Source organism: Prunus mume, linkage group LG4, assembly GCF_029339155.1.
Source record: "Prunus mume cultivar Tortuosa linkage group LG4, ASM2933915v1, whole genome shotgun sequence".
In the NCBI taxonomy this organism is placed as follows: domain Eukaryota; kingdom Viridiplantae; phylum Streptophyta; class Magnoliopsida; order Rosales; family Rosaceae; genus Prunus; species Prunus mume.
In genome coordinates this window covers 18887232-18910656 of record NC_142701.1, presented here as the reverse complement: position 1 = coordinate 18910656, position 23425 = coordinate 18887232, and the positions used below count along the sequence as shown (strand labels likewise).

At 37.2% G+C, this 23425-nt stretch overlaps 6 protein-coding genes across 7 annotated transcripts; 2 read left to right on the top strand and 4 right to left on the bottom strand.

Moving 5' to 3' along the window:
• Positions 1-276: 276 nt before the first annotated feature.
• On the bottom strand, positions 277-2775 carry LOC103329972 (pectate lyase). The gene is made up of 4 exons (XM_008232507.3): positions 2342-2775; positions 1450-2131; positions 1110-1352; positions 277-1013 (listed from the first exon to the last, which is right to left on the bottom strand). Exons 1-4 carry the CDS (start codon positions 2548-2550, stop codon positions 789-791), a joined length of 1359 nt encoding a protein of 452 aa, XP_008230729.1. The 5' UTR covers positions 2551-2775; the 3' UTR covers positions 277-788.
• Positions 2776-4790: 2015 nt separating this feature from the next.
• On the top strand, positions 4791-7072 carry PIN8 (Auxin efflux carrier family protein). Its single transcript, XM_008232506.3, has 6 exons — positions 4791-5427; positions 5887-6061; positions 6188-6273; positions 6361-6518; positions 6600-6676; positions 6766-7072. Exons 1-6 carry the CDS (start codon positions 4917-4919, stop codon positions 6830-6832), a joined length of 1074 nt encoding a protein of 357 aa, XP_008230728.1. The 5' UTR covers positions 4791-4916; the 3' UTR covers positions 6833-7072.
• Positions 7073-7560: 488 nt separating this feature from the next.
• On the top strand, positions 7561-10264 carry LOC103329969 (mitochondrial outer membrane protein porin of 34 kDa-like). The gene is made up of 6 exons (XM_008232505.2): positions 7561-7722; positions 7822-7889; positions 8510-8620; positions 8934-9020; positions 9200-9408; positions 9646-10264. The coding sequence occupies exons 1-6, from the start codon at positions 7677-7679 to the stop codon at positions 9950-9952; spliced, it is 828 nt and encodes a 275-aa protein (XP_008230727.1). The 5' UTR covers positions 7561-7676; the 3' UTR covers positions 9953-10264.
• Positions 10265-10866: 602 nt separating this feature from the next.
• LOC103329968 (hypersensitive-induced response protein 2-like) lies at positions 10867-13114 on the bottom strand. Of its 2 annotated transcripts, none has more exons than XM_008232503.2 (6): positions 12959-13114; positions 12243-12446; positions 11987-12107; positions 11813-11904; positions 11598-11694; positions 10867-11434 (listed from the first exon to the last, which is right to left on the bottom strand). In XM_008232503.2, exons 2-6 carry the CDS (start codon positions 12429-12431, stop codon positions 11073-11075), a joined length of 861 nt encoding a protein of 286 aa, XP_008230725.2. In that variant the 5' UTR covers positions 12432-12446; positions 12959-13114; the 3' UTR covers positions 10867-11072. The 2 variants fall into 2 exon arrangements, with proteins under 2 accessions (XP_008230725.2, XP_008230726.2); XM_008232504.2 differs by having other exon boundaries at positions 12243-12440; positions 12959-13103.
• Positions 13115-14267: 1153 nt separating this feature from the next.
• On the bottom strand, positions 14268-17758 carry LOC103329967 (serine/threonine-protein kinase PBL34-like). Its single transcript, XM_008232502.3, has 6 exons — positions 17055-17758; positions 16144-16481; positions 15863-15998; positions 15552-15688; positions 15347-15470; positions 14268-14884 (listed from the first exon to the last, which is right to left on the bottom strand). Exons 1-6 carry the CDS (start codon positions 17233-17235, stop codon positions 14373-14375), a joined length of 1428 nt encoding a protein of 475 aa, XP_008230724.1. The 5' UTR covers positions 17236-17758; the 3' UTR covers positions 14268-14372.
• Positions 17759-18941: 1183 nt separating this feature from the next.
• Positions 18942-22200, bottom strand: LOC103329966 (protein CLP1 homolog). Its single transcript, XM_008232501.2, has 10 exons — positions 21897-22200; positions 21690-21758; positions 21481-21582; positions 20974-21215; positions 20663-20801; positions 20486-20542; positions 20111-20245; positions 19726-19961; positions 19365-19409; positions 18942-19274 (listed from the first exon to the last, which is right to left on the bottom strand). The coding sequence occupies exons 1-10, from the start codon at positions 22071-22073 to the stop codon at positions 19187-19189; spliced, it is 1290 nt and encodes a 429-aa protein (XP_008230723.1). The 5' UTR covers positions 22074-22200; the 3' UTR covers positions 18942-19186.
• Positions 22201-23425: the final 1225 nt, after the last annotated feature.

The window sequence follows — 23425 nt, the reverse complement described above, 5'->3', positions numbered from 1 at the left end:
TTAACATAATTTATTAATATCCACTCTCTCCTCCAAAATGTGAAATGTTATACATGGGAAATTAGAGGCCCCTTTTTACTAAGATATTCTTTCAAGAAATTTCCAGTCACTCTTTTTCATTTAGAAGCTGTATGATCTGATTAGTGTTTGTTGGGTTAGCTACACGTTTCTTCAATTGTTTACAATTACCAGTTTAATACTACATTTTTGTTTTTGTTTTTTTGGTCAGATAATACATTTTAAAAATGAAAAAGAAAAGAAAAAAAGAGAAGAGTATAAAATCTCTCGAACTTTCGTCTTTCATGGTCAGGCAATAGAACATGATGTAATAAATATTTTCTATTTAAAGGCATATCAAGCCTGCTAATACATATACATGTCCTACTACAAAAGAAAAAGAAACCAAATGTTTAAAGATATAATTTAAACAAAATAAACAGTAACAACATTTCTATTCTATTTTCTCTACTTGTTTTGTCGACTTTATTTGACCTTCAATCCGAGTTGTATGTACAAATCGAAGGGTTATCTTTTCTTTTTATTGCTTAGGGTATAATACTACTCCAAGATAACCCTTGGATTTGCAATGCATATTTAGATTAAAAGACAAAGTAAAAAAAAAAAAAAAAACAAGACAAGTAGAGAAATTAGATCAACATTATTTCTTCATCGGCACTTGAGTATCGATCACACTTGAGCTTCCGGCGGGCATAATTTCATTTCGGTTCTTCTGAGAGTTAGTATGTATATATATATATATATAGATGGATATGGATGGATCACGAATTCTAGCATTTTTGGCCAACCCTGCAACCAAGTGTACCTGCAAAGCGTGTGAGCCTTGAAACGAATGTGCCTGGCTTCGCAGTCATCATGTCCAGCTTTCCAAATCCATGGTTCTTTTTAGCAACTCCAGATTCAACAAAGAAGGCTCCATTCAACATGAGATCTCCTTCTGATCTCCATTGCCAATTCTTCCACACACCCATCGGCGCATAGTCCCTCTTCGTCACCTATAACATCAAATTCATCAGTGACATATATTACTTCATTTTGCTCCTCCTCAAAACAAATGGAACAAATGGAACAAATGGAACTTTGACACGTACCTCCTTTGCAGCCTGGTTTGGTGGGGCTATGAAACGGTTACCCTGGCTGATAATAGTTGGGTGTGAGCTACCTCCAATGGCATACATGAGCCAGTGTGTATAGTCATTGTTCACAACATGGATAAATCCCCATCTGCATCTTGGCATTCTCTGCACCAATCCCTTTCCAAAATGGTTGAACGCAACCGTAATTTGCATAATCGCATCCCCTGCAAACGAATCGCTCGCCCCAAACAGCAACACCTGCATCCACCATTATCATTAATAATTAAATTCACCTTGCATTCTCTATATATGATGATTTTTTTGGAGTGCCTATAAATAATAAGTTGTGTCTTACGTCATTGTGACGGGTGAAGTGGCAGTTGGAGATGGTGACGGCCGTGGAGCCTTGGATGACGTCGATGAGCCCATCAGCGCAGTTCCACATAGACAGATGGTCGAGCCAAACGTGAGACGACCCAAAAATGGAAATCCCATCTCCATCACTCTGTGTTCTGGTCCCGAAGTGGTCCACAGAGTCCCTGATCGTGCCTCCGCTTCCCGGAACAATGTCATGTATGTGAAGCCCATGGATGATGACATTCTGGACGAACTGGAGCGTGAGCCCAGCACCATGAGCAATGTGCACATTTGCCCCACGTGCGTCAATTGTCTTGTGGCTCGTCATTATGAGCTCCTGCGTCAACCTGATAGTCATGCTGCGTGCAAATATGATCCACAGCGGCTGCGGTTGAATGACGGCGTGGCGGAGAGTCCCTGGCTTGGGCTCGACAACGTTGCTGTCGGAAGGGTCGGTGACGACGTAGAATTCTCCTCTCTTGCCTCCGCGTGTCCTGCGCCCGAAGCCCTTCACGCAGTTGGCCAACTTCTTCCGGTCGTTGGCCCAGTCCTTCCTGCATCGCCAGCAGCGGTCGATTGGGTTTGTGGCCTTGCAGGGCCCTTTGTATTTTTTCCCCAGTAGATGCCTCCCTGTGATGTTGCTTACCTGATCATCATCTTCAAAGTTTAAATCATCGACCCTGCATTGTCATGCATGATCACGTTAACATTGATATTGGACACGGAAGATTCGAACACAGAAACTGGGGTGCATGATACTTGAGCTACAAGCCTCTTACGTTAACATATATAAGTTAGAATTAATGGTACAAATAGTTTTATATATAAGATACAAAATTGATGATAATAATAATAAAATGGAGATGGTGGATGATAATGAATTGACTTACTCTTGAACACTTTCGTTGAAGTCGTCGGTAACTTTTTCAGGGTTGCGTTGATAGGCCTTGAGGGCAGTTTTCTCAGCTTTCAGCTCTCGTTCCTTCCAGACAGCATCAAACTGACCAACGTTGCTGTCGTTAGCAATGGATGCTCTCAGGCTTGGAACCAGTATGCAGAAAGAAATCATGAAAAGGACTAAATCTAGCTTCGACGCCATTGATCCAAGTATAATTTGGCCCTTTTTTTTTTCTTTCAACTTTTTTTTTATCTAATTTTTTTCTTTTATCTAATTTTCTTAGATATGGTCAAGGTCTATGTGATTGAGCCCAGCTGTGCACCGGGGTCTCAGATTCAGCCCAGCCAGACCTTGCCAAACTAAAAATTGGTTGAAACCGAGGCTAAACTGCTAAGTACTTGCAATACTATATATTGCTTATTGCTTGGTTTGAGCAGAATGAAAATTTGGAGTTTTATAATGCAACCAGTGTCTAAATTTAGGAGGGCGCAGAAGATGGGGAACCATCTTCTTTCAACCAATGACGTTTTGGCTAATTGAACTGGTTTGAGCTCATCATGGTAACAGAATCAGTAGTTTAATAATCAACCACAGTCAAGTATTAATTAGCATGTCCTTAATTAAGTAATTATGGGTTATAATTGCTTTTTTAGTTATAACCATTCTTTTTGTGTAGCTCATCCTATCCACAAAACACTATAACATATTTACCAATTCTTGAGTTAAATTAGAAAATAGTTGGTTTGTTTTCAGCTACATGGTCAAAAGAATTTGAGCAGACCAATTTGCTGATGTGAAATTAGGCACCCTTTCTGAGAAAGATAACTTTGGCTTGGACTCTGCTTCACCTTTTCATTTTCTAGTGCAAGATAAAGCAAAGGAAACTTAGCTTAGAATTACACATAAGAGAATAGAGATTTGAAAAAGGTTTTCCAATGAGGAATTTGGTCTTGGTCTTGGTCTTGGTCAAATCTGTCTGACCATGTAGCTAAAAACAATGCAGTTTAATAATTAATTGCCTTTTCTAACCTACACAGAAAGAGCATATTAGACATTCCTTCCTTCAATGAACAGAACATTGATGGGGTACTCCAATTTATTCCTTTGCTACCCTTCATCACATTCAATTGCAAATTGCACTTTAATTAGTCAGTGTATGCTAACAGAGAATCTTAGATGCACTAAATTAGGGCTCGTTTGGGAATGATTCTAGATAGGCCAATAATTACTTTTTCAAATAATCATTTTAAGTGATTATATATGGAGAATGATATCGCATGAGAGGTGCTTCTTCCCAAAAGTGATTTTGGCATATCCAGAATCACTCCCAAACGAACCCGAAGAAGCACTTTAAGAAGAAAAAAAAAAGGGATCATATATTTCATTTCCACTGAAAACCAAAACCACAAAAAGCTGCATATTTGTATAATTATATAAATTTGAGGGCTGCATAAGGTTTTATTTGCAGACACCAGCACCAGGATATATGCTAGCTGTTGCCACAATATGCTGCAGGAAGGAATATGTTAATGCACTACAGCAGAGATATATTAATATTCACCTACTTTTCAGATGTATAAAGTTTTTCCATTGTGCATTCATGTGATGATCTCTGATGATAACAATAGATCGAACAAACAGGAACTCAATATTCAAAGACAAGTTGAAGAAAGAGATATTATCACTTCATTTTTAGAAAACAAAATTTCCCATTTTAAAAAGCAAATTCCCCCACAACACTTATTCTAACACTTTTGACCATATTTAGCTAAAATTCTTCCTTCAAACTGTTAAACTCAGCGATTCAATTACTTCCCTTGCAATTCACTCCTTTATTCTTCCTTCCTACAGTTGAAAACCCTCCAAAGTAAACCAGCCATACTCATAATTTACAACCATTGGGGTACCCTTTCGGCTCAAAATCATGAAGAAATAAAATCATGGCAAATAAAATCCCTTTCGGCTCTCTAAAATAGCGAAAAACTATAAACTCAAAAGGTAAAATCACACCCAGAAAAGGGTTCAGAGCTGCCATGTCAGCCTAGCTATATAGCTCTACTTTGCCTAAAGAACATGGCCACAAGAAATTAAACTGGAATCTACCTTTTGTATTTGATGACAAAAATACCCTGACTTTTCATTTAAGATTAATCTTCTTATAATCACAGGCTGACCTTGTTTACTGTTTATATAGTTAGTTAAAACTTAAGCATCACACAAGGGAATAAAGCATGCACCAAAAGTTAATTAATGTACATTTAGCATGTTGGCAATGTTTTCTTTTAACTACTAGATAAAATAGAAAGGCAATAATCATGTTTTCACCCTGAGACAAACAATCAGTGTCTAAGGTCATTCTGGGGATTAAATAAAACTTTAATAAAGATTCTACAGAAACAAGCATTCTCTCCTTAACTTTTCATATCTTACAAAGCAACAAACAAGCACAACAAAGGGTTTTCTTGTGTTTTTGTTTTTTTTGTTTATAAGCAGCATATGAAGAGTTCATCACCGAGAATGGAGAAACAGTTTTAGATATTTTCGATTCTTCAGCCGCTAGAGCCACCATGATTTCTCTAGCTGATGTCTATCATGTTGTGGCAGCCACTGTCCCTCTATATGTTGCCATGATTTTAGCCTATGTATCTGTGAAATGGTGGAAGCTCTTCACACCAGATCAATGTTCTGGCATAAACAAGTTTGTGGCAAAATTCTCAATCCCTCTCTTGTCATTTCAAGTGATTTCTGGGAATAACCCCTACAAAATGAACCTCAAACTCATTCTCTCCGACTGCCTGCAAAAACTAATTGCTTTTCTAGCATTGACAGCAATCACTAAATTCAGCTCCCATGGAGGCTTGAATTCGATCATAACCGGTCTCTCTCTGTCAACTATGCCTAACACATTAATCTTGGGAATTCCTCTGTTAAAGGCCATGTATGGGGATGAAGCAGCCATGCTTGTTACTCAGATAGTTGTGTTACAGAGCTTAATCTGGTACAATATGTTATTGTTTCTCTTTGAGTTCAGGGCTGCTAAGGCAGCCTCTGTGACACCTTCATCAGAATCCACTGCAGGTTAGCATTCAAAGATTGCATTTTAAATTTATAGTATGACAAAAAAGCATCACAAATATCGTACACGTGCGGCTGCAACAGCACAAACCCCTCTTTTCCTGGATTGTAATCTGCACTCACTAAAACACAAATGGTTGAGTTGAGTCAGTTTCCATTTTGTTCCTCTAACTTCACTAACCTATTGTGACTCTTTTGGGGTCCTGAACCGAATTCAGATTTTTCTTGATTTCAACTGGAATCTTAGCATAGATAATTAAGGTCTGAAATACTATTCTGATATCAACAAATATCAGAAGCTTTTTCCTATAAACTATAATGGCCACATTTATATGTGGAAGCTACACTTCATTCTCCCTAAGAATTCTGATTTCTAACATACAAAATGCATCACTTCTTAATATCAAATTATGTTGACATATTCTCACATCAGCAAAATTTTGGTCTGCTTTGTACTCAAAGAGGAGATGGAAGTCCCTCAAGAAGCACAATCCAAAGAGGAAGCAGAGGATGAAACAAGAAGCAGAACTCCTAAGAAAATCAAATCTATTCTCTTAACAGTTGGGAGGAAGCTCATAACCAACCCCAACACACATGCAACATTGTTGGGTCTAATTTGGGCAAGCATACACTACAAGTAGGTACCCATCATGAGGTTTATATTGGCAGCTAGGCATAACTTTCTTCACTTTTGATGGTTCATTTCTATGCATATTTGTTACTAAGAAGCAAGACCAATGTGTTGATTAATAATCCGTTGCAGGTGGGGGGTGAAACTGCCAGATATTGTCACACAATCAATTGCAATACTGTCAAATGGAGGACTTGGTATGGCAATGTTCAGCTTAGGTATGAAGTAATTCCTAATTACCTGCCATGATATTTGAAAAACAACCTTCAGATTTAGGACATGAATTAATTTGTGCTGCTTAATAGGCCTTTTCATGGCATCGCGTGGCAGCATAATAGCATGCGGGACACGAACGGGGATGCTAGCCATGGGATTGAAGTTCATAGCCGGGCCTGCGCTAATGGCAGTGTCCTCCTTTGCAGTTGGACTAAGAGGCAGAATTCTAAGAGTGGCAATTGTGCAGGTGCATATATATATATTTGGTTTTCTTCATAGTCTTTGGTAGACAGACACACAAGGCTGAATACTGTGTTGTTTGCTGCAGGCAGCTCTTCCTCAAGGAATCGTTCCATTCGTTTTCGCGAAAGAATACAATGTACATCCAGACATTTTGAGCACCGGGTAAGTTTTGATCTCGTTCATCATCTCATATTATAAAAGTCATGCATATGATATGACTCAACTGATCTGGTTCTGTTCTTTTGTTGCAGGGTTATATTTGGGATGCTCATTGCCTTGCCAATAGCATTGGCCTACTACTTCCTACTGGGACTATAAACTCTGCAGTTTCAGCATGAAGATAACAGATTTGAGGAACCCCCATGAAATGGTGGTCAAATTGTTGAGGGTAGATTATGGGAGGAGGATCGTTTCATTTATTTAGAATTTGTTTGACATGTAATATGGCTGATATGTTTCCTATATGTATTTATATATAAAATATTACATACATGAGTGTATTTATTTAAAAAAAACTAACAAAGTAAATGCTTCAATAGTGAAATTAGAGGCATGTAATTCAGATTGTTCATTCAAGATGTAACAGAAAAATAATAATATTTCCAGATTTAATTATAAAAAACTCTAGAATTTTCGCAATATCAGTCCAATCTTCTAGAACCTACAAACTTGTGCTGTCACTTTCACTGCCACCAACTTTTATATTTTTATTTTATATAATTGTTGTGATAGTCACAAATTCACAATCATTTGGCAATATATTGACCCCCAAAAAAAATTTCAATTTCAAAGTCCTTTACTTTTGGGAAAAGAATAAAAGGCTAATTTGGTAAAATGAACCAAGTAAAATTAGCTTGGCCGAAACGCCAAGCATCACGTGTATTAATCTATAAAAAAAACCAAAAAAATGAAAATGAAAATAGAAAATCAACGGTAATAAGAGCGAGATCCGACGGCCCAAGTGTAATTGAGAAATAAAAAAGGAAATGAAAAACTCGCCGAAAAGAAAGGTGAAATTGAAATTGGTGTGATTTAGGGTTTTTGGTCCCCTTATATATCGCCCATCTCTGTGTTCGTTTCTCACTTCCGCTTCTCAGAGCTACAGGGAAAGCTAATCCCTTCGCGTTTTCTTTGTTTGCTCATTCAATCTTTGCTGGGCAAAATGGTCGGTCCTGGTCTTTACACTGACATCGGCAAGAAAGCCAGAGGTCTCCCTTTTTCAATATATATATATATTTTTTGTTGTTGAATTTTTTGATTGATGGGTTTTTGTTAAAACTTCTTTTATGTTATTGTTGGTGTGGCAGATCTTCTGTACAAGGATTACCAGAGCGACCAGAAGTTCACCGTCACTACCTACTCTCCCACCGGAGTGGTCAGTTCATTCCCTCTTTTTACTCTGAGATCTGTATTTGTCTATGTATATTCACTTGTTCAAGCTCTAGGGTTTCGTTTCTCGTGTGTATTTTAGCTCCTATTCATAATTTTAGTCCATGAGATTGGACTTGAGGAGGAACCATTGGGCTCCAAGCGAAACCTCTAACAATATGGTTCAGTTTCTGTATAGTACTTTATCTGGGTAAATTTAAATTTTCCCACTTTTTTTTTTTGAAATTATAAATGTATTTGGGAAAGGTCTTGGTGACATTTAAGCAATAAGTGTTACTTATTGTTTTGTTGCAGTTTATATATCGAAATGTCCATGAGTATACCTGGCATGCTATTCTTCTTAGTTATTTTGAATTTGACTGTGATCTTTTGGGGGTTTAAACAATGTCATGTGTGGTAATTCTACTGCCTGTTTTGTGAGTTTAGGGTTTGTAATAGAACTTTTTGGCTTGCTTAGCTAGACTTTGTTGAATTTAAATGCTCACCAAAACTCAATGTAGCAGCACTGAGTTTGTAACTGTTTAATTTGAGGCACCAAATAATTTCCCCTTTGTTTAACCATTATATGCTCTAAATTGACAATGTATTACTGCTTCATATCTGCAGGCTATCACATCCTCAGGAACAAAGAAAGGTGAGCTGTTTCTGGCTGATGTTAACACCCAGTTGAAGAACAAGAATGTCACAACTGATATCAAAGTTGACACCGACTCGAATGTAATTGCTACTTCCATTATTTTTCTTCCATATCACTCTTTTTTGCTCATACCCAGCTCCCATTGAATGTGTTGTGATGCATTAAACAAACGCTGGTTCTGGATATTATCTTGTTTTAGTCACCTCTTTAAGGTTGTTAATATATGTAACTGGGTTATTTTTTCATTTTGTTTTTGTTTTGTGTTGATCCTTCTCTATCCAGTAGAATGATTGTTGGGCTATAAAGGAATTGATCAACTCTAGTACATTTTCTTAGCTATGATCATCATTTTATTGCTTTGATCAGTTTACCAAAGGTTTGTTCTGTTATCAGCTTTCCACCACTGTTACGGTTGATCAACCTGCTCCTGGATTGAAGGCAATCTTTAGCTTCAAAGTTCCTGACCAGAGGTCTGGAAAGGTAGGAAGTTTTTCATTTGTGTGATGCTGCTAAATTAAAATTTCATTCCATTGTCTTTTAAGTTGGAGAATATGCAGTAGAAAATGTTGGTGGATGCTGTTTCCTCTGATTATTGGAGGATTTCATTTATCAGGATCAGTTGTAAAATTGGTATCTAATTTGTGAGTGATTGTTAACAGGTGGAACTCCAGTATTTGCATGACTATGCAGGGATAAGTACCAGCGTTGGGTTGACAGCAAACCCTATTGTTAACTTTTCTGGTGTCATAGGAACTAATCAACTTGCACTTGGTACTGATCTGTCATTTGACACCAAGACAGGGAACTTGACTAAATGTAATGCTGGAGTGAGCTTCTCCAATGCAGACCTAATCGCTGCACTGACCCTGTAAGTATATTCTTTTGCTTGTCAAAGAGGGCTTATTGATTTTACGTACATTTGCCTTGTCATCGTCATACATAAGAGCCTCAATCTTCCATACCCCACTCCAAAAAGAAAAAAAATCTCTATAATTATGTCTTAAATGCATTAAATCAGATGTGCTCAGTTTGGTGCTGTTTTGGCTTACGTCTTGGATTGTTGGTGCATTGTGTGATACATCTATATTTTTTTTTCATGGTACAGGAATGATAAAGGTGACATCCTCAGTGCATCCTACTATCACAATGTCAATCCCCTTGCTAACACAGCTGTTGGTGCTGAGGTGACCCATAGATTTCCTACCAATGAGAATACCATCACTCTTGGCACCCAGCATGCCCTGGATCCATTGACGACTTTAAAGGCACGAGTGAACAATTTTGGCAAGGCAAGTGCCCTTATCCAGCATGAGTGGCGTCCAAAATCATTTGTCACTATTTCAGGAGAGGTAGATACCAAAGCCATTGAGAAGACCGCCAAGATTGGGTTGGCTCTTGCTCTCAAGCCATGAGTGAGCTTATTGCTCACTGTTGCAGGGAGCAGGGGTAGAGGGATAGTATAGTTTTCTTTCCAGCCCGACTTTATTTTGGTTCCAAATGTTGGTTTTTCTTGAAACAAGTCCATATGTTAGGGGAATCATTCCATTTTGGCGGTTTTGGTCTGTAAAAATAAAAATTTGATGGTATCAGACGTATTTTGTTACGTTTCTTAATTGCTGTTAGCAGACAGAGGATGATGAAGCCTGTTAGTGGAGAGGTAGACTTTTAACTTTGTTCCCCATTTTGGTGGGTGTTTCATTAATCTTTTTCTTTTCCTCCCATAATTGATCTTTGCAGCTTTGTTTTGCATCTGTCATTTTACTGGTGCACCTAGTTTTTAAATTGGAAAGGCTCGTATTATTGGGCTACTGATGCGTGTTTGTGAATTAGGAACATTTGGAATGTGTCTGTTTTATTCTGTGATGATTTTAGGACAGTAGATAGGTGGTGTCCAATCAGGGATAAGGTGGGCAAGCAATTGGTTGTGGTGAGCCGTTTTTCACTTTAATTGGTGGAACAAATCAGAATATGGGGACAAATTGTTCGATGGAGATGGTTGATTGTGAACAATTCAAGTGCAACATCTCTCTGTGGAGAAACTCTCATGCAATCACTTTTTGCTATTCCCGGTCAATAACGCAATGACATGTAGGATATTTTTTTCACGTGTCATTGTGTTATTGGTTTAGGATAGTAAAACAGTGCTATCTCAGTTATAAGTTTTTTGCCTTTAGCAGTGGATAGAAAATTGAGAGCTAATTACACGTTAGCAGGAAAATATTTTACATCAAAAAACTAAAAAACTCCGGTGCTGTTTGATGCAAAGCAACTTCCTTTTCATCCGAGTGCAGGAAACAGATGAGATTTTAGATGAAAACAGACTAAATAACAGGCTAATTCAAAGCAGCATATATTTTACTTTAGAGTGGTATATCCTCCAACCGCATCTACTACATAATGTAACCATTAATTGTGTTCTATCACCAAGAGGAGAAAACCATAACAAAGTTTTGCATATGAGTAGCAGTGAACAAGAACAACCTATTCTTCAATACTAAAATTTTTGCATATTAGGAGTTTCAAGTATCCCTTCTACTCCTTAGCATGATCAGCTTGAAGGAGACCCTCCCGAATCTGTGAAGCAACATCCCTCACAGCACCTGGCCCATGCGGGATGAAAACAGACGAGGACTTTGAGGATGCTCCAATCTCCTTCATGGTGTCAAAGTATTGAGTCACCAGCACCATGTCCATGACATCCTTGGCTGATGTTCCAGGAACATTCTCAGAGAAGACAAGAACACTATCCCTCAACCCATCAACAATAGCCTGGCGCTGGCGGGCTATGCCAAGCCCTGCCAAGTACTTGGACTCTGCCTCTCCTTCAGCTCGCTTGATCTGCAGTATCTTCTCTGCTTCAGCCTTTTCTTTTGCTGCCAACCTGTGTCTTGCAGCTGTTGTGACACATAGAGAAACACATAAACTGAGCAATTACCTACTTACAGATTGAAATTTCAGAACAATGCGTCCGAATTTTTTTTCTCCTGAATGTATTCGTAACAAATAAGTAATTCGTCAAATGCTGCAAGTACATATATACATGCAAGTTCAAGTTACCTGCATTGATCTCATTCATTGCTCTCTTCACATGAACGTCAGGCACAATATCCACAATAAGGGTCTGGACTATTTCATAACCATAAGTAGACATCGCCTGTAACGAAAATGGTTACATTGACGGTTCTCAAACTATGTCATGCAAAGATATAACCCTTTTATTTAGTTAAATAATTGTGTCAATCTGGTATTAAAAATAATAATAATTGTGCCACCTTTGCAAGCTCCTCTTCAACAGCTTTTGCTATGTCACTCTTCTGCTCAAAGACAGCATCCAACTCCAGTTTGGGTACACTTGCCCTGATAACTGAAGAACAGAAAAATGTTAGCTGCTAATCAACTGGTACAAGCAACAATGCCTACCAATCACATTATCTTCCAACACTTACCATCAAACACATAGGCCTGAATCTGTGAGTTGGCATTAGAGAGCTTATAGAAAGCATCCGCTATCTTTTCCGGTAAGGCACGATACTGAATAGATGCAACCACATTGACAAACACATTGTCCTGAAAACCCCATTGTTAAATACCGAAATTTGTTCAAGACAATAACACATTTCACAGCCTGACATAAACACAATGAATTTCACAAGGCATATCCTTGAGGGAAAGTAAAGAAAAGGCTAAAGAATCTGAAAAAACCTTGGTCTTGGTTTCACATCGAACTTCAAGTTGGCGCACACGCAGTGATAGCTCACCGGCCATCTTGTACCCGAAACACCAGGGCAAGCAGTGACATCCTGGTTCAAGCACATGATCAAACTTCCCAAATTGTTCCCTCACAGCAACTTTTGACTGGTTCACTTGAATGCAACCAAGTGCTTGGCCCATTTTTCAGTTCTGCAACTAGTAATATGCATAATAAAACAGTGTATGAGAGTGGGAGACAAATTTCTTTGCATTACAGCAAGAAAATCACCATCCATGGCATAAAGATCCTTCTTTTATCCAAAAACATAAATTCAGAATGAGACACAAGAAAATATAAAGCATTTAAAGCATAGATCTAACGAAAATGAATAACCAAAGAATAAACAAAAATAAAACAGAAAATATCAGACTCAATATTACATAATTCTTTTATTTTCCTTTGTTTTCTCAGCAACCAAACAGAAATCTCACGTCAACTAAATGCACTTATTTCAGACTAATTCTGGTATTGGCTTTGTTTTTTCTTCCCCCTCTTTTGTTTCCTCTCAGAAAAAAAAAAAGCAAACAATATCAATTAGCACTCGAAGAGAGTCAGGGTGTGAAGTACGAACGGACTCGAAGAGACTTCTTTTTCGTTTTCCATTTCAAAAAATTTCTGAGCAACCAAACGAGAGAAACAGAGTTCAAGTTGTACGGTCATCCCTCACCTTTGAATTTCTTGTAAATTGTTTTGATTTATTTCTTGTAATCCAAGCCAAAATTGCTGAGATATATAAAACCAGCAGCAGCAGCAGAGCTCAGTGGGTATATGACCAATTTGCCCTTCTACGCTGACACAGACCATGGTAGTCTATTTACAGTATTGCCCTTTTCTGGCTGGAAGCCACCGGTATAATATAACTCTCCCTAGTACTCTACGGATATGAGTAGAAAGTCAATATTACCCCTATTCTGTTTCATTTCCCTTTCATGTTCATTAATTTATTAGTTTCCCTTACTTGCAAATTTCCATGTGACAAGGAGGAATTTCATTTTGATAATGTTTTAATGACGATTGAGATATAAGGCTTCAACTCAATCTGATAGAGCAGACCATACAGGATAATTCAATTTTGATCTTTTATGGTTAATGCCAAACACATGTTTTCAATTTTTCGGAAGAAATAAGGTCGAAATTTCGTTTCATTTTTTTTAAAATATTGATGGTGTTTGTTTGTTTCTGACTATATAATACATCGAAGGGTGGAAAGAACTAATAATTAATTCATTAATGATGGTGATGTAAAACAATGTTCCAAAAATAGAGGCAAGTAATGGGGGGTTGGTGGGGTAGAATAACTTCTGTAATTGGGATGCTAATAAATTTTCATTAAAGAAGAGGTCATTTCGTTTTGGATGAGAAAAGTGGCCTCCTAATTAAATATTATTCAAAGATGTAATCAAAAGGGGATGTGTGTGTTAAGATATGCTTTCCGTTTGTTTTCGGATTTGAACATTTGCCTTTTTCTTTTCCATTCAACAAAAGCCAAATCAGTCAACGATCTAGCTAAGTGAAAAATGACTTTAACTTACAAACTAGTGGTATTAGATTTGAACTCCCATGACACATTTCTTTGAAAATGACTTTAACTTGCAGACCAGTAATCTCAGGTTCGAAATCTCATGACACCTCTCTTTATTCAAATTAGAAGGAAGGTCTGCATGCACCATGTGTCTTTGTCCACATTACATTTTGCCACAAGTTGATTAAAGCGACATAAGAAGTTGCAATATATGGAAAACTGTCGATTAGCATCAGTAGGTAAATGGGGCTTCATTAAATTTACACCCCTCACCCAATTTCACATACAACTAGACACAATGGCAAATATTATCTACCCCAAGTTTAAGGTTTTGACAAACTTTGGAGGTCAATAAATTACCAAGCCTGAGCATACATGCAAAAGAAAATTTGCTCTATCATTTTACAGGAACAGTGAGATGGGGGCAGAGACAGCAATATAACTCTTCAAGAAGGAGAACGAAATGATTCTTTCGTGCTATAATTGAAAGAACAATCTGAAGATGGTACAATATGAGAGTTGTGTCTAAGATAATAAGCATACAGATAAATCGACGTAATCATCCTTTGGAGTTAGGTTTAGGTGATTTGTGAGGATAATATGGGGAAGCAGGAGGACCATTTGGACTTGACAAGCTTCTTACGGGGTGTCCGTTCCTTGGTACAAATACTGCCTGCGTTCTAATGCCATTCTTAGCATTTGAGGTGGACCTGGAACGAGCTGCTTGCATGGTTTGGAAGTGATAGGAAGAACTGGCCATATCCTTGAGGTTTGGTAGAGGCTTTAGGGCTTCAACAACTTCACTCATCATTGGTCTAGCTTTTGGGTCACGGCTGAGGCAGTGGGCGGCCAGCTGGATAGCTTTTTGCGCACCTTTGATCGAAAAATGACCTTCAAGCCGGGGGTCAATTAACTGGAATAACCTCCTCTTGTCTCCAAAAAGTTGTCTCGCCCATTCCACAAGATTGTGCTCCCCATTGGGTCTATTTTTATCCATGGATCTTCTGCCATTTAGCATTTCGAGTAGGACAACTCCAAAACTATATACATCACTCTTTGATGTCAGATGTCCTAAATCAAAAGGCCATGTTAGAATTAAGTAATTCCAGCTCGTGATTAAGCATATGCTCCTTTTGGCCAATGCTCATCACTAAGTATATAATAACTACAAGAACATAATAAAATTAGAAAAGCAGATGGCCTAAGTATGTGATCATTCATCAGAAGCAAAAGCCGGATAAAACACCAAGTACTGACATCTTAACCTATCTTTTTGCATATCTGATGGAGTTGCAATTTATAAGACTTTCTCCACCAAAAGAAAAAGAATTATAAAACTAAGCCTTCTATGTTCATTTTAAATGGGTTCAAAGAGGGAGGAGTCACAGTTTGGCACTCACTTGTCCAAGTTGTTTGACAGTTGAAAGAAAAAAGAGCTCAAACAAACATATTTTGTCTATCACCACTACTAGCTGGTAGTTCACATAATTGTGGTAAAAGTAGAGTTACCAAAGTATTGAATGCCAAACTCACCAGTCATCACATACTCTGGGGCTGCATAACCATAGGTTCCCATAACTCGTGTGGACACATGAGTTTTATCACCCTCGGGACCATCTTTCGCAAGTCCAAAATCAGAAAGCTTGGCATTGTAATCCTAAATCAACATTTTCCATTTTCAGAATGGAATAGGAATGGAGAAAGAAAAGGAAGTAGTTGCTCTGTTATAGTCACTTACCGCATCTAAAAGAATATTAGATGTTTTAAAGTCACGGTATATGACTGGTCTTTGAACTTCTTCATGAAGAAAGGCCAGACCCTTTGCAGCACCGAGTGCAATTTTCATTCTAATAGACCATGGAAGAGGCAGGGATCCTGGTAGTTACCAAAAACAACATTAAGAAACACTAACAATACATGACAGAGCAAATTCAACAGCTAACTGTACCAAATGCATTTCACTGTGTTAGTACGTGCTTGCAAGAGGTAGTTTCAAATTTCAATATACATGCAGTCAAATTAAAGAATGTGAAAGGACCAGTTGCTTACTTCTGAAGAGGTGGTTTTCCAAACTTCCCCTTGGCAGAAACTCGTAAACCAACAACCTTTGGTCATCTTCGATGGAGTAACCAATTAACTTTACCAAATTAGGATGGATGAGATCACCAAGAAAATAAATTTCAGCCTGAAATACAAAGAAATGAACGATTATGTTACAAATTGAACAGCAAAGGAGACTAGCATGTAATCTACGAGTTTCATTAAGAACTAACAACAAACATAAAGTTGGAAGTAGAATATAGTAGAAAGAAGGAATGTAGAAGTCATACAAGCCATTCTTTGTGACCCTGAAGTCCATCATGGTTGAGAGTCTTAACTGCAACCGTAAGCCCAGTACCAGGTTTCACAGGAGCAGTTCCATTTTCCTCGACCCAACCTTTGAACACACAGCCAAATCCACCCTCACCAAGAAGACTCTCAGGTCTGAAGTTTCTAGTGGCTTGCTTAAGTTCATTAAATGTGAATTTTCGGAGCTGAGAAGCAACCTTCAGTTCCTCACTGAAATAAGGTGTGGATGAAGTACTTCCACCATTACTAGTAGTTGTAGAGGATCCTCCACGAGTAAGTTCTCGATCTCTACTTTTCTCATTCGAAGATTTAGTTTCCGCTGATTTACACAAGGTCCAATCCAACACACATAAGTGAATCAGTGAATGATGCATACAAGCAGCACGCACTTGAATGAACGATGTTGGTATTTGTCTTCCCCTGTTAGTTGGGAATTTCCTAATGAATGCCCGACACTAGAGATGCGAGTGTATAACTAAATTGCTATTCAATCAACCATATGTTCTAATAAAGTCAACATGCAAAAACAGTAAATGATCATTGCATCAAATAGTTGGTTGAACAAATAAATATACATCCGGCCTGCCTAAATCAGATATCTGTCTCGTGAAGACTTTTTCGTTCCAATACTAACTAAATGCCCATGAAACAGTTCAGCTTCTGATAATTTACACGAAATTCATCACCTATATAAAATCATACAGTTTTAGAATGAAACGATTTGAAAAGGATTTAGCTTTGATAACATAAAACCTTCCCTAAACAAAATTGAAGAGCCTCTTACTTATTTCAGCTGATTTACCACCCCCCAAAAAAAAAAACAATCCCCATCTCGAAATTAATGTTGCTTGACAAAAACTTGCCAAAAAAGAAAAGGATAATAACGAATTACCAAAAGAAATAGTAGTTCCAGTCATGGCGCTATCAACTTTGGATCTTGAAGGCATGCAAGTCCCAAAACTGAACTTAACCCAACATCCAGTTTCATCCACTGCCTCATCTTTCTTCTTCTTTCCCTTTGATTTGCTCCCATCCCAAGTCTTCACCTTGCTATCATTAAGGACCAATCCCATCTTCTTCTCAAACTCTTTTAGATTCAGATTCTCATGGCTCAAAGACCAGAAATTTTCGCATAACACAGATAACCCATTCCAACTCACCTGTCTTCAAACCAAAACCCACCAAAAACACTTGAAAAACTCCTAAGGTTCACAAAAATGCGACTTGTGAACAAGGATCGAACAGTTCTGTGTTCAATAACCGAAATTGAAGCACACCCAGTTGGTCAAAAAGGTCAAGAGAGTGACAGAGAGAGAGCCGGGGGGGACAGAAGGCGTAGAAAGAGAGGCTGCTTAAGAAAGAGGGAAAGTTTTTCGCTAATGGGGCAGGTCGGGCGGTTTGAAACAGAGCAGGCGGGCAGGTCGGGCATGAGAGAGAAAGGAGAAAGCCTTTCACACTGCTCTAGAACAGCAACTTTGGCATATTCCGAACATCAAATCAAAACTAGGGTACTTGAGAATTTTGCTCACTTATTATCAGCTTTCTACTTTTTCAATCTCCCTGTTGTGTTTTTTTTTTTTTTTTGGGAATCATGAACGATTTCATGAACATCTTGACAAATCGGACGAGCACTGCACATTTTATGCAATAATGCAATTAGAGTCATACAGGTTCAGAATTTATTTGTTTATTTCAAGTTTTTTTTTTAATAAATATTGTTGAATTGCAGTTTACATTACATAACAACTTGTCTAATTTAATATTATCTTAACAGACGATTATTAAGAAATTAATTTTGTCCCTGAATGGATATCAAATCAAATGTCTATCCAATCATCTTTAGACAACTTCAATAATAAATAAATAAATGGAGAATTAATGAAATCATCACTTCCTATCCTATATTACTATAACATCAACAATAGGCTCCTAAAACTACCTTCTTAGATAAATTTTAGAAGGAATCGTAAAAATGCAACTCCAACCACGCTCCCTATCCACCTTCTAAAATAAGGAGTTCTCTATGAGCTCCTAAATCTGAGGAGAGAGAAAGGACTCTTAGTGACTCCCTATAATTTAATGTTGTTTTATTTAATTAGTATTTCAAACATTTATTTAATGCTTACTTTTTTTTTTTTAATAGAGATGGACCAATCAAAAAAAAGTTATAGTATTTATGACTCTCCAAATTAAAGAGTATGGTTGGAGTTGAAATTTTTTAGAGAGCTCCTAAACTAGTTTTTTTATATTATTGGCTAAATTTTAGCTAAGAAATAAATAGCATTCACAATGGGCTTCCTTAAACCACCTCCTTAGATAAATTTTGGTGAGGATTTGGAAAAATACAACACCAACCATGCTCCATATTCACCTCCTAAAATAAGGAGACCTCTAAATCTGAGGAGAGAGAAAGAACTCCTAGTGGCCTCCTATAATTTAACGCTGCTTTATTTAATGAGTATTTCAAACCTTTAATTAATGTTTATTATTTTTATATTATTTTTTAATTAGTTTTCTACATTGATCTCATCTTCAATCTTCAACTACTAGTCATCTCCTTGCATGTAATATCTTAAGTTCTCAACTCCATTTTTCTCCCCAATTCCCACAAATTTGCACATGCATCCTTCATACCATACCACATACAGCACTAATTCTTGTAATTGTTCAAGAGAATTTTCATTTTTGTCCAAAATAGATTGCAATTTGAGACTTTTGGGTATTCAGTGTCCTACATATTTATGAACAATTCTGATTAATATTGGCAAGAAGCACGCAGTTTGCATTGAAATTTCACAAATTCCATTACTTTGTGCGAACGGTATGAAAGATGAGTACATCATTAACCCTAGAACATGCTCATCAGACCCTTTTTTCGGTTTCATCAACTAACTTTCCCTTGCTAGGTAGTTCACGCCTTACACTCTCCTTACATAAATCAGTAATCTACATTTCACCAGTAAGCCATACAATACAAGTCATAGTCAACCTGAACAAACTATTTGGGGGTTTCAATCATCAACTTCATGTTTCAAGCCATGGCAAGTTTCCTGCAATCAAATATTTGCTTGGAAGATCGCCGGCAGATGGTGCAAGATATGTAATTGTCTTCCTGTAATATCATATACTTGGTTAGCTCACACAAAACCAGAATACAAAAGGTGCTTCTAGGAAAGTTGTTATTGTAGCTCAGAATTCAAACCTGTGAAGATCAATGTCTGTGATATAAATAAACCCAGCAACATTACTGCAAAAAAAGAAAAAGTGGTCAGTGCTAATTACTTAAAGACTCTATGGGTTATACTCTGTAATAAAACATGTCATGGTCAAATTCACATCGCTCAACTGAAGAATGAACATTGAATTCCTTGCCACACCTGCAAGAAGTACCATAATCTTTTTTCTTTTTTTTTAGCAAATAATTTTTCATACTTGTAACAGTTAGGGGGTAAAAACGTCTACTATCCTATGTGAAGTTCAAATAATACTGAACAAAACTGATCAATGTTATACTTTACTCAAATCATTATCAATTTTCCATCAGATGGATTTCTATGAATTACCTAGAAATAATTTGATCAGGATCCTTGGCGAATGAAACAGCAAGAACCGTCTGGAGCAAATCCCTGTTAATATTCACAGGCACCAATCTTGTAGGATCTGCGGCAGGCTCTGCACCAATTGGCAAAGCTGAACGTGGGGCCTGTGGCCCGCCACCAATTCGAAAGACAGATAAATCACTGAAATTTGCGATATTAGAATGCGGGCTCAGATCATTTGCAAGGCCATAAAAATATTCCTGTTAGAAATATCAGCACACATGAGCCTTCTCATGAGGAAAGGAAAATAACACAATAGCAACATATTTCTGAAACTTGGTTGCATAAAAATGCTATTCACCCTTATCCTATCTTTCTGGAACTTGGTTACATAAAAGATGATATTTACCCTTATCCTATGACTCCTGGATTTTTGACGGAATTTCGCATTCCTGGATACAACACCCCCTGATCTTTGAAGTTTAACAACGTCCACACCGGGCTTGTTCTTTAGTACATCTCTGAGCATGCTGCAAAGCTTTTCCTGCATAGAATTTAAAAGAAACACATGTACTGTCATGGAAGCCAACATATAAAACCATTTTGTTAAAGCTATAAATGTTTTAGGAACAAGGATGTATTAAAAGTAAACCTGGATATGGAAACTTTGTGACAGAGTCAACCAACAAAAACAAAGAGGGAGGGGCAAAAAAGCAGAAAAGCTCGCAGAATTCACTAAGATGTAATCAGGAATAGAAAAGAAACTCAAACATGAGGGATCTACCTGTCCCAAAACTAAGACAACATTGGCATCGAATGTATCAATTGCATGAAGAAGCAACTGCAAGGAAGATAGAAAAGAAGAGACTATCAAACACAGATTTCATATACAGGAGATTTATACAAGCGTTTCTAGATTAAATCAATAGTCATCCTGTAGTGCAAGCAGCCTATAAATTACCTCATAGCCTTGACCTTCTATCCATCCCATAGTGTTGATCACCATTCCAGCAGCTCGAGATTCAGCATTAGCAGAAAATTGTCTCTCTATCACTTGAGCAAGCTCCTTCACAAGTACTTTGTATAAATCTACATTGTTACTGTAAAAACAACGGATGTCTAAGGATGTAATAAGTAAAAACATTGACGAACAGATTCACTATTTAGTTAGAGTGAAAGAAATTGGCAATGGAAGATTTTTTCTTATGTATTCTAGGTATCAATACAAGATATGAAAACATAGGCCAAGAAATAACCATACAAAAAGATTACCTAGGAGTTGTGTGCCCATAGAAATAAACAAGGGGAATTTCAAGAGGAATTCCTTCAACCGGATCAATAGGCATTTCAATTGGAGTAGCAGCAATGCATCCGGGAATTGTTATAGCTCCTTGTCCAATATCCAAGTCGACAAAAGTAGGCTTCCATCCCTGCTTAGCTGCCCAACTAAGAAGCATTTTGGACAAGGTACTTTTCCCAGAATCTGTAGGTCCCACAACAATCACCCTCGGGCCCTGATCACAAAGAAGCTTATAAGCCACAAACACATATGCACATACCAAGGGTTACAACAATCCTTCGTAACATACACCAAAAGACATTTTTTAATTAAATTGTCTTGCATTTCTAGATAGTCTATACACTTATGCCATGAGTTCATTCCGATTATTCAAAGAAAACTTGAGGTGTCAAACACTGAACTTTCAAATACCAATACTCAAGTTCAGTAAAGAATGACACTGGCTGGGGCACAAATACAAATGACGAACATGTAGGTACCTGAGGCTGAGAAGAATTGGAGTCATCAGGCGGCGAGGCTTTAGCACGGTTTCTCCGTTCTTCCAGTACGGCATGCACATTTACATAACTGATGTTTGGGGTCTGAAAAATTAAAGATTGGAAACACCATCATTCTCTGATTCACATTCTGTATTTGTGACAGATATATTGGGGAGCAAAAACTGAAAAGCAAAAGCCTATGAAATTGCCTCATCAGCGGTGTAATCGGTTTCCGTACTGCCGTCCATCTCAATTGTTGCTCCATACCAAGTAAAAACCTTTAACAATCAAAACCCATAACAGAATGCAATTAAAGACATGAACTTTCGTAACGAAAATTTCAAATGAAAATTTTACCCAAAAAAAAATTTCAAATGAAAACAAAAAGAAAGATGAAGAAGAAGGAAGAATGTTACAGCAAACTTGAGCCTGGGTGGGAAGGTGAGCCAGATTTCAGGGGGAAGCTCGGTGCCAAAGATCTCGGCTGTGCCATTGAGCAGCCGAAGCTTGAGAGGCGCGTCGTTGCCCACTTCGATTCTAAGTTCGCTCTCTCGTTCCAATTTCACCTGCTTTGCTCCACCTCCTTGCGCCATCTCCTTCTGCTAGCTTCACTCTCTTGGTATTCCGTATTTGGGGTTCACCAGAGCTAACAAGTTTTCAACTTTATACTCTCAGTAAGTTCCTTCTGTATTCCGGCACATGCCTCAACGAAAAGGGCCCGTTGTTGGAAAGGTCTCAAAATTTAATTAGTGCTTCAAAATAATTATTATGTATTTGCTTTTTATCGCAAATGGTGAATGGTGACTTATATTTGTGAAATTATTACCTTTTCTTCTTAATTTTTTGTGATACTAATGGTGTTGCCGTTAGTTTCCGTCAAATATTTTGTTCAATTGCTAATGCGGCACACATGAGGAGCCCACACCTCCAACCTAAAGGATCTGCTGTCTTCATTTTGTATGTCCCTCAGTGTCCTTTCTCTATATTATTGACACCTGTATTTTAATTTAATACATTATTTATTCAGATATCATCATTTCGATTTTACCCTTGTCATTGGTTTTATTTTTTATAATAACCAAAATTGAATAAAGTAATCTGCCATCTCCAAATACCTTTGTCATGTTTCCAACTCATTTTACACCATGAAAGATTTCAAATCTTTCATTTCTTCCTCACCTACAAGTATAATCTGAAATATTGATAATATTGACGAAATATCGAGGATATTTCAATTTTTTTGAATCACGGATATTTCGAAACATATTCATGTACATATCATATAAATATCGATGATAATATCGGAAAATATCGATGTCGATAATTTCGCTCACACTTCAGCAATATTTTGTCAAAATATCGGTGTAATATCTCTAAAATATCGATGTAAAGGAAAAAAAAAAGGAAAAAGAAGAAAAAAATAAAAGGGAAAAAAGGGAGGAAAAAAAAAACACAAAGGGGATTTGAACCCCTCCCATTTTACTCCTCCAACACCTTAACCACCATATATCACTTGTGTTTTAGTGATAATATGCTAAAATATTTATATTTATATGGGTGGCATGTTAACAATTACATGCAAAACTATTTTGGGGATTTATCATTTAATGAATACTCTTCACAATACACCTACTCTATATATAGAGATGATGAAGATAGTGAAAATTTTGAACCTCATAGGAACTCTATGTGGTACTAAGTCACACATGTATCTTACCATGTAATGTATAAAGTGTAAAATATTGTAGTAAATCATTACATATAAATGATTATGGTGTGTTTAATCTTTTTTTCATTAATTACTACATATTTTCTACACTCGCAGTGTTTGCTAGCTCGCTGTATAATCAACTTAAATACATGTAATGCATTTTCTTCTAATTTTTATTATTATTATAAACTAATAGATAATTGACTAAATAAACATCCTCCAAAGTTTCAATAA

What these genes read in the sequence shown, in the direction of transcription:
- LOC103329972 (XM_008232507.3), bottom strand. Translation starts at nt 2,550, where the DNA reads ATGGCGTCGAAGCTAGATTTAGTCCTTTTCATGATTTCTTTCTGCATA. An exon ending in TTCAACGAAAGTGTTCAAGA is followed by an intron (nt 2,132 to 2,341) that starts GTAAGTCAATTC and finishes ATGACAATGCAG; the next exon opens with GGTCGATGATTTAAACTTTG. An exon ending in ACTTCACCCGTCACAATGAC is followed by an intron (nt 1,353 to 1,449) that starts GTAAGACACAAC and finishes TGGTGGATGCAG; the next exon opens with GTGTTGCTGTTTGGGGCGAG.
- PIN8 (XM_008232506.3), top strand. Translation starts at nt 4,917, where the DNA reads ATGATTTCTCTAGCTGATGTCTATCATGTTGTGGCAGCCACTGTCCCT. An exon ending in TATGGCAATGTTCAGCTTAG is followed by an intron (nt 6,274 to 6,360) that starts GTATGAAGTAAT and finishes GCTGCTTAATAG; the next exon opens with GCCTTTTCATGGCATCGCGT. An exon ending in TAAGAGTGGCAATTGTGCAG is followed by an intron (nt 6,519 to 6,599) that starts GTGCATATATAT and finishes TGTTTGCTGCAG; the next exon opens with GCAGCTCTTCCTCAAGGAAT.
- LOC103329969 (XM_008232505.2), top strand. Translation starts at nt 7,677, where the DNA reads ATGGTCGGTCCTGGTCTTTACACTGACATCGGCAAGAAAGCCAGAG. An exon ending in CATCGGCAAGAAAGCCAGAG is followed by an intron (nt 7,723 to 7,821) that starts GTCTCCCTTTTT and finishes TTGGTGTGGCAG; the next exon opens with ATCTTCTGTACAAGGATTAC. An exon ending in AAGTTGACACCGACTCGAAT is followed by an intron (nt 8,621 to 8,933) that starts GTAATTGCTACT and finishes TTCTGTTATCAG; the next exon opens with CTTTCCACCACTGTTACGGT.
- LOC103329968 (XM_008232503.2), bottom strand. Translation starts at nt 12,431, where the DNA reads ATGGGCCAAGCACTTGGTTGCATTCAAGTGAACCAGTCAAAAGTTGCT. An exon ending in GATGTGAAACCAAGACCAAG is followed by an intron (nt 12,108 to 12,242) that starts GTTTTTTCAGAT and finishes TGGGGTTTTCAG; the next exon opens with GACAATGTGTTTGTCAATGT. An exon ending in TTGAAGAGGAGCTTGCAAAG is followed by an intron (nt 11,695 to 11,812) that starts GTGGCACAATTA and finishes TTTTCGTTACAG; the next exon opens with GCGATGTCTACTTATGGTTA.
- LOC103329967 (XM_008232502.3), bottom strand. Translation starts at nt 17,235, where the DNA reads ATGGGATTGGTCCTTAATGATAGCAAGGTGAAGACTTGGGATGGGAGC. An exon ending in TGGAACTACTATTTCTTTTG is followed by an intron (nt 16,482 to 17,054) that starts GTAATTCGTTAT and finishes TGTGTAAATCAG; the next exon opens with CGGAAACTAAATCTTCGAAT. An exon ending in GGAAAACCACCTCTTCAGAA is followed by an intron (nt 15,689 to 15,862) that starts GTAAGCAACTGG and finishes GGTAACTACCAG; the next exon opens with GATCCCTGCCTCTTCCATGG.
- LOC103329966 (XM_008232501.2), bottom strand. Translation starts at nt 22,073, where the DNA reads ATGGCGCAAGGAGGTGGAGCAAAGCAGGTGAAATTGGAACGAGAGAGC. An exon ending in TAGAAGGTCAAGGCTATGAG is followed by an intron (nt 20,543 to 20,662) that starts GTAATTTATAGG and finishes TCTTCCTTGCAG; the next exon opens with TTGCTTCTTCATGCAATTGA. An exon ending in ACAGACATTGATCTTCACAG is followed by an intron (nt 19,275 to 19,364) that starts GTTTGAATTCTG and finishes ATGATATTACAG; the next exon opens with GAAGACAATTACATATCTTG.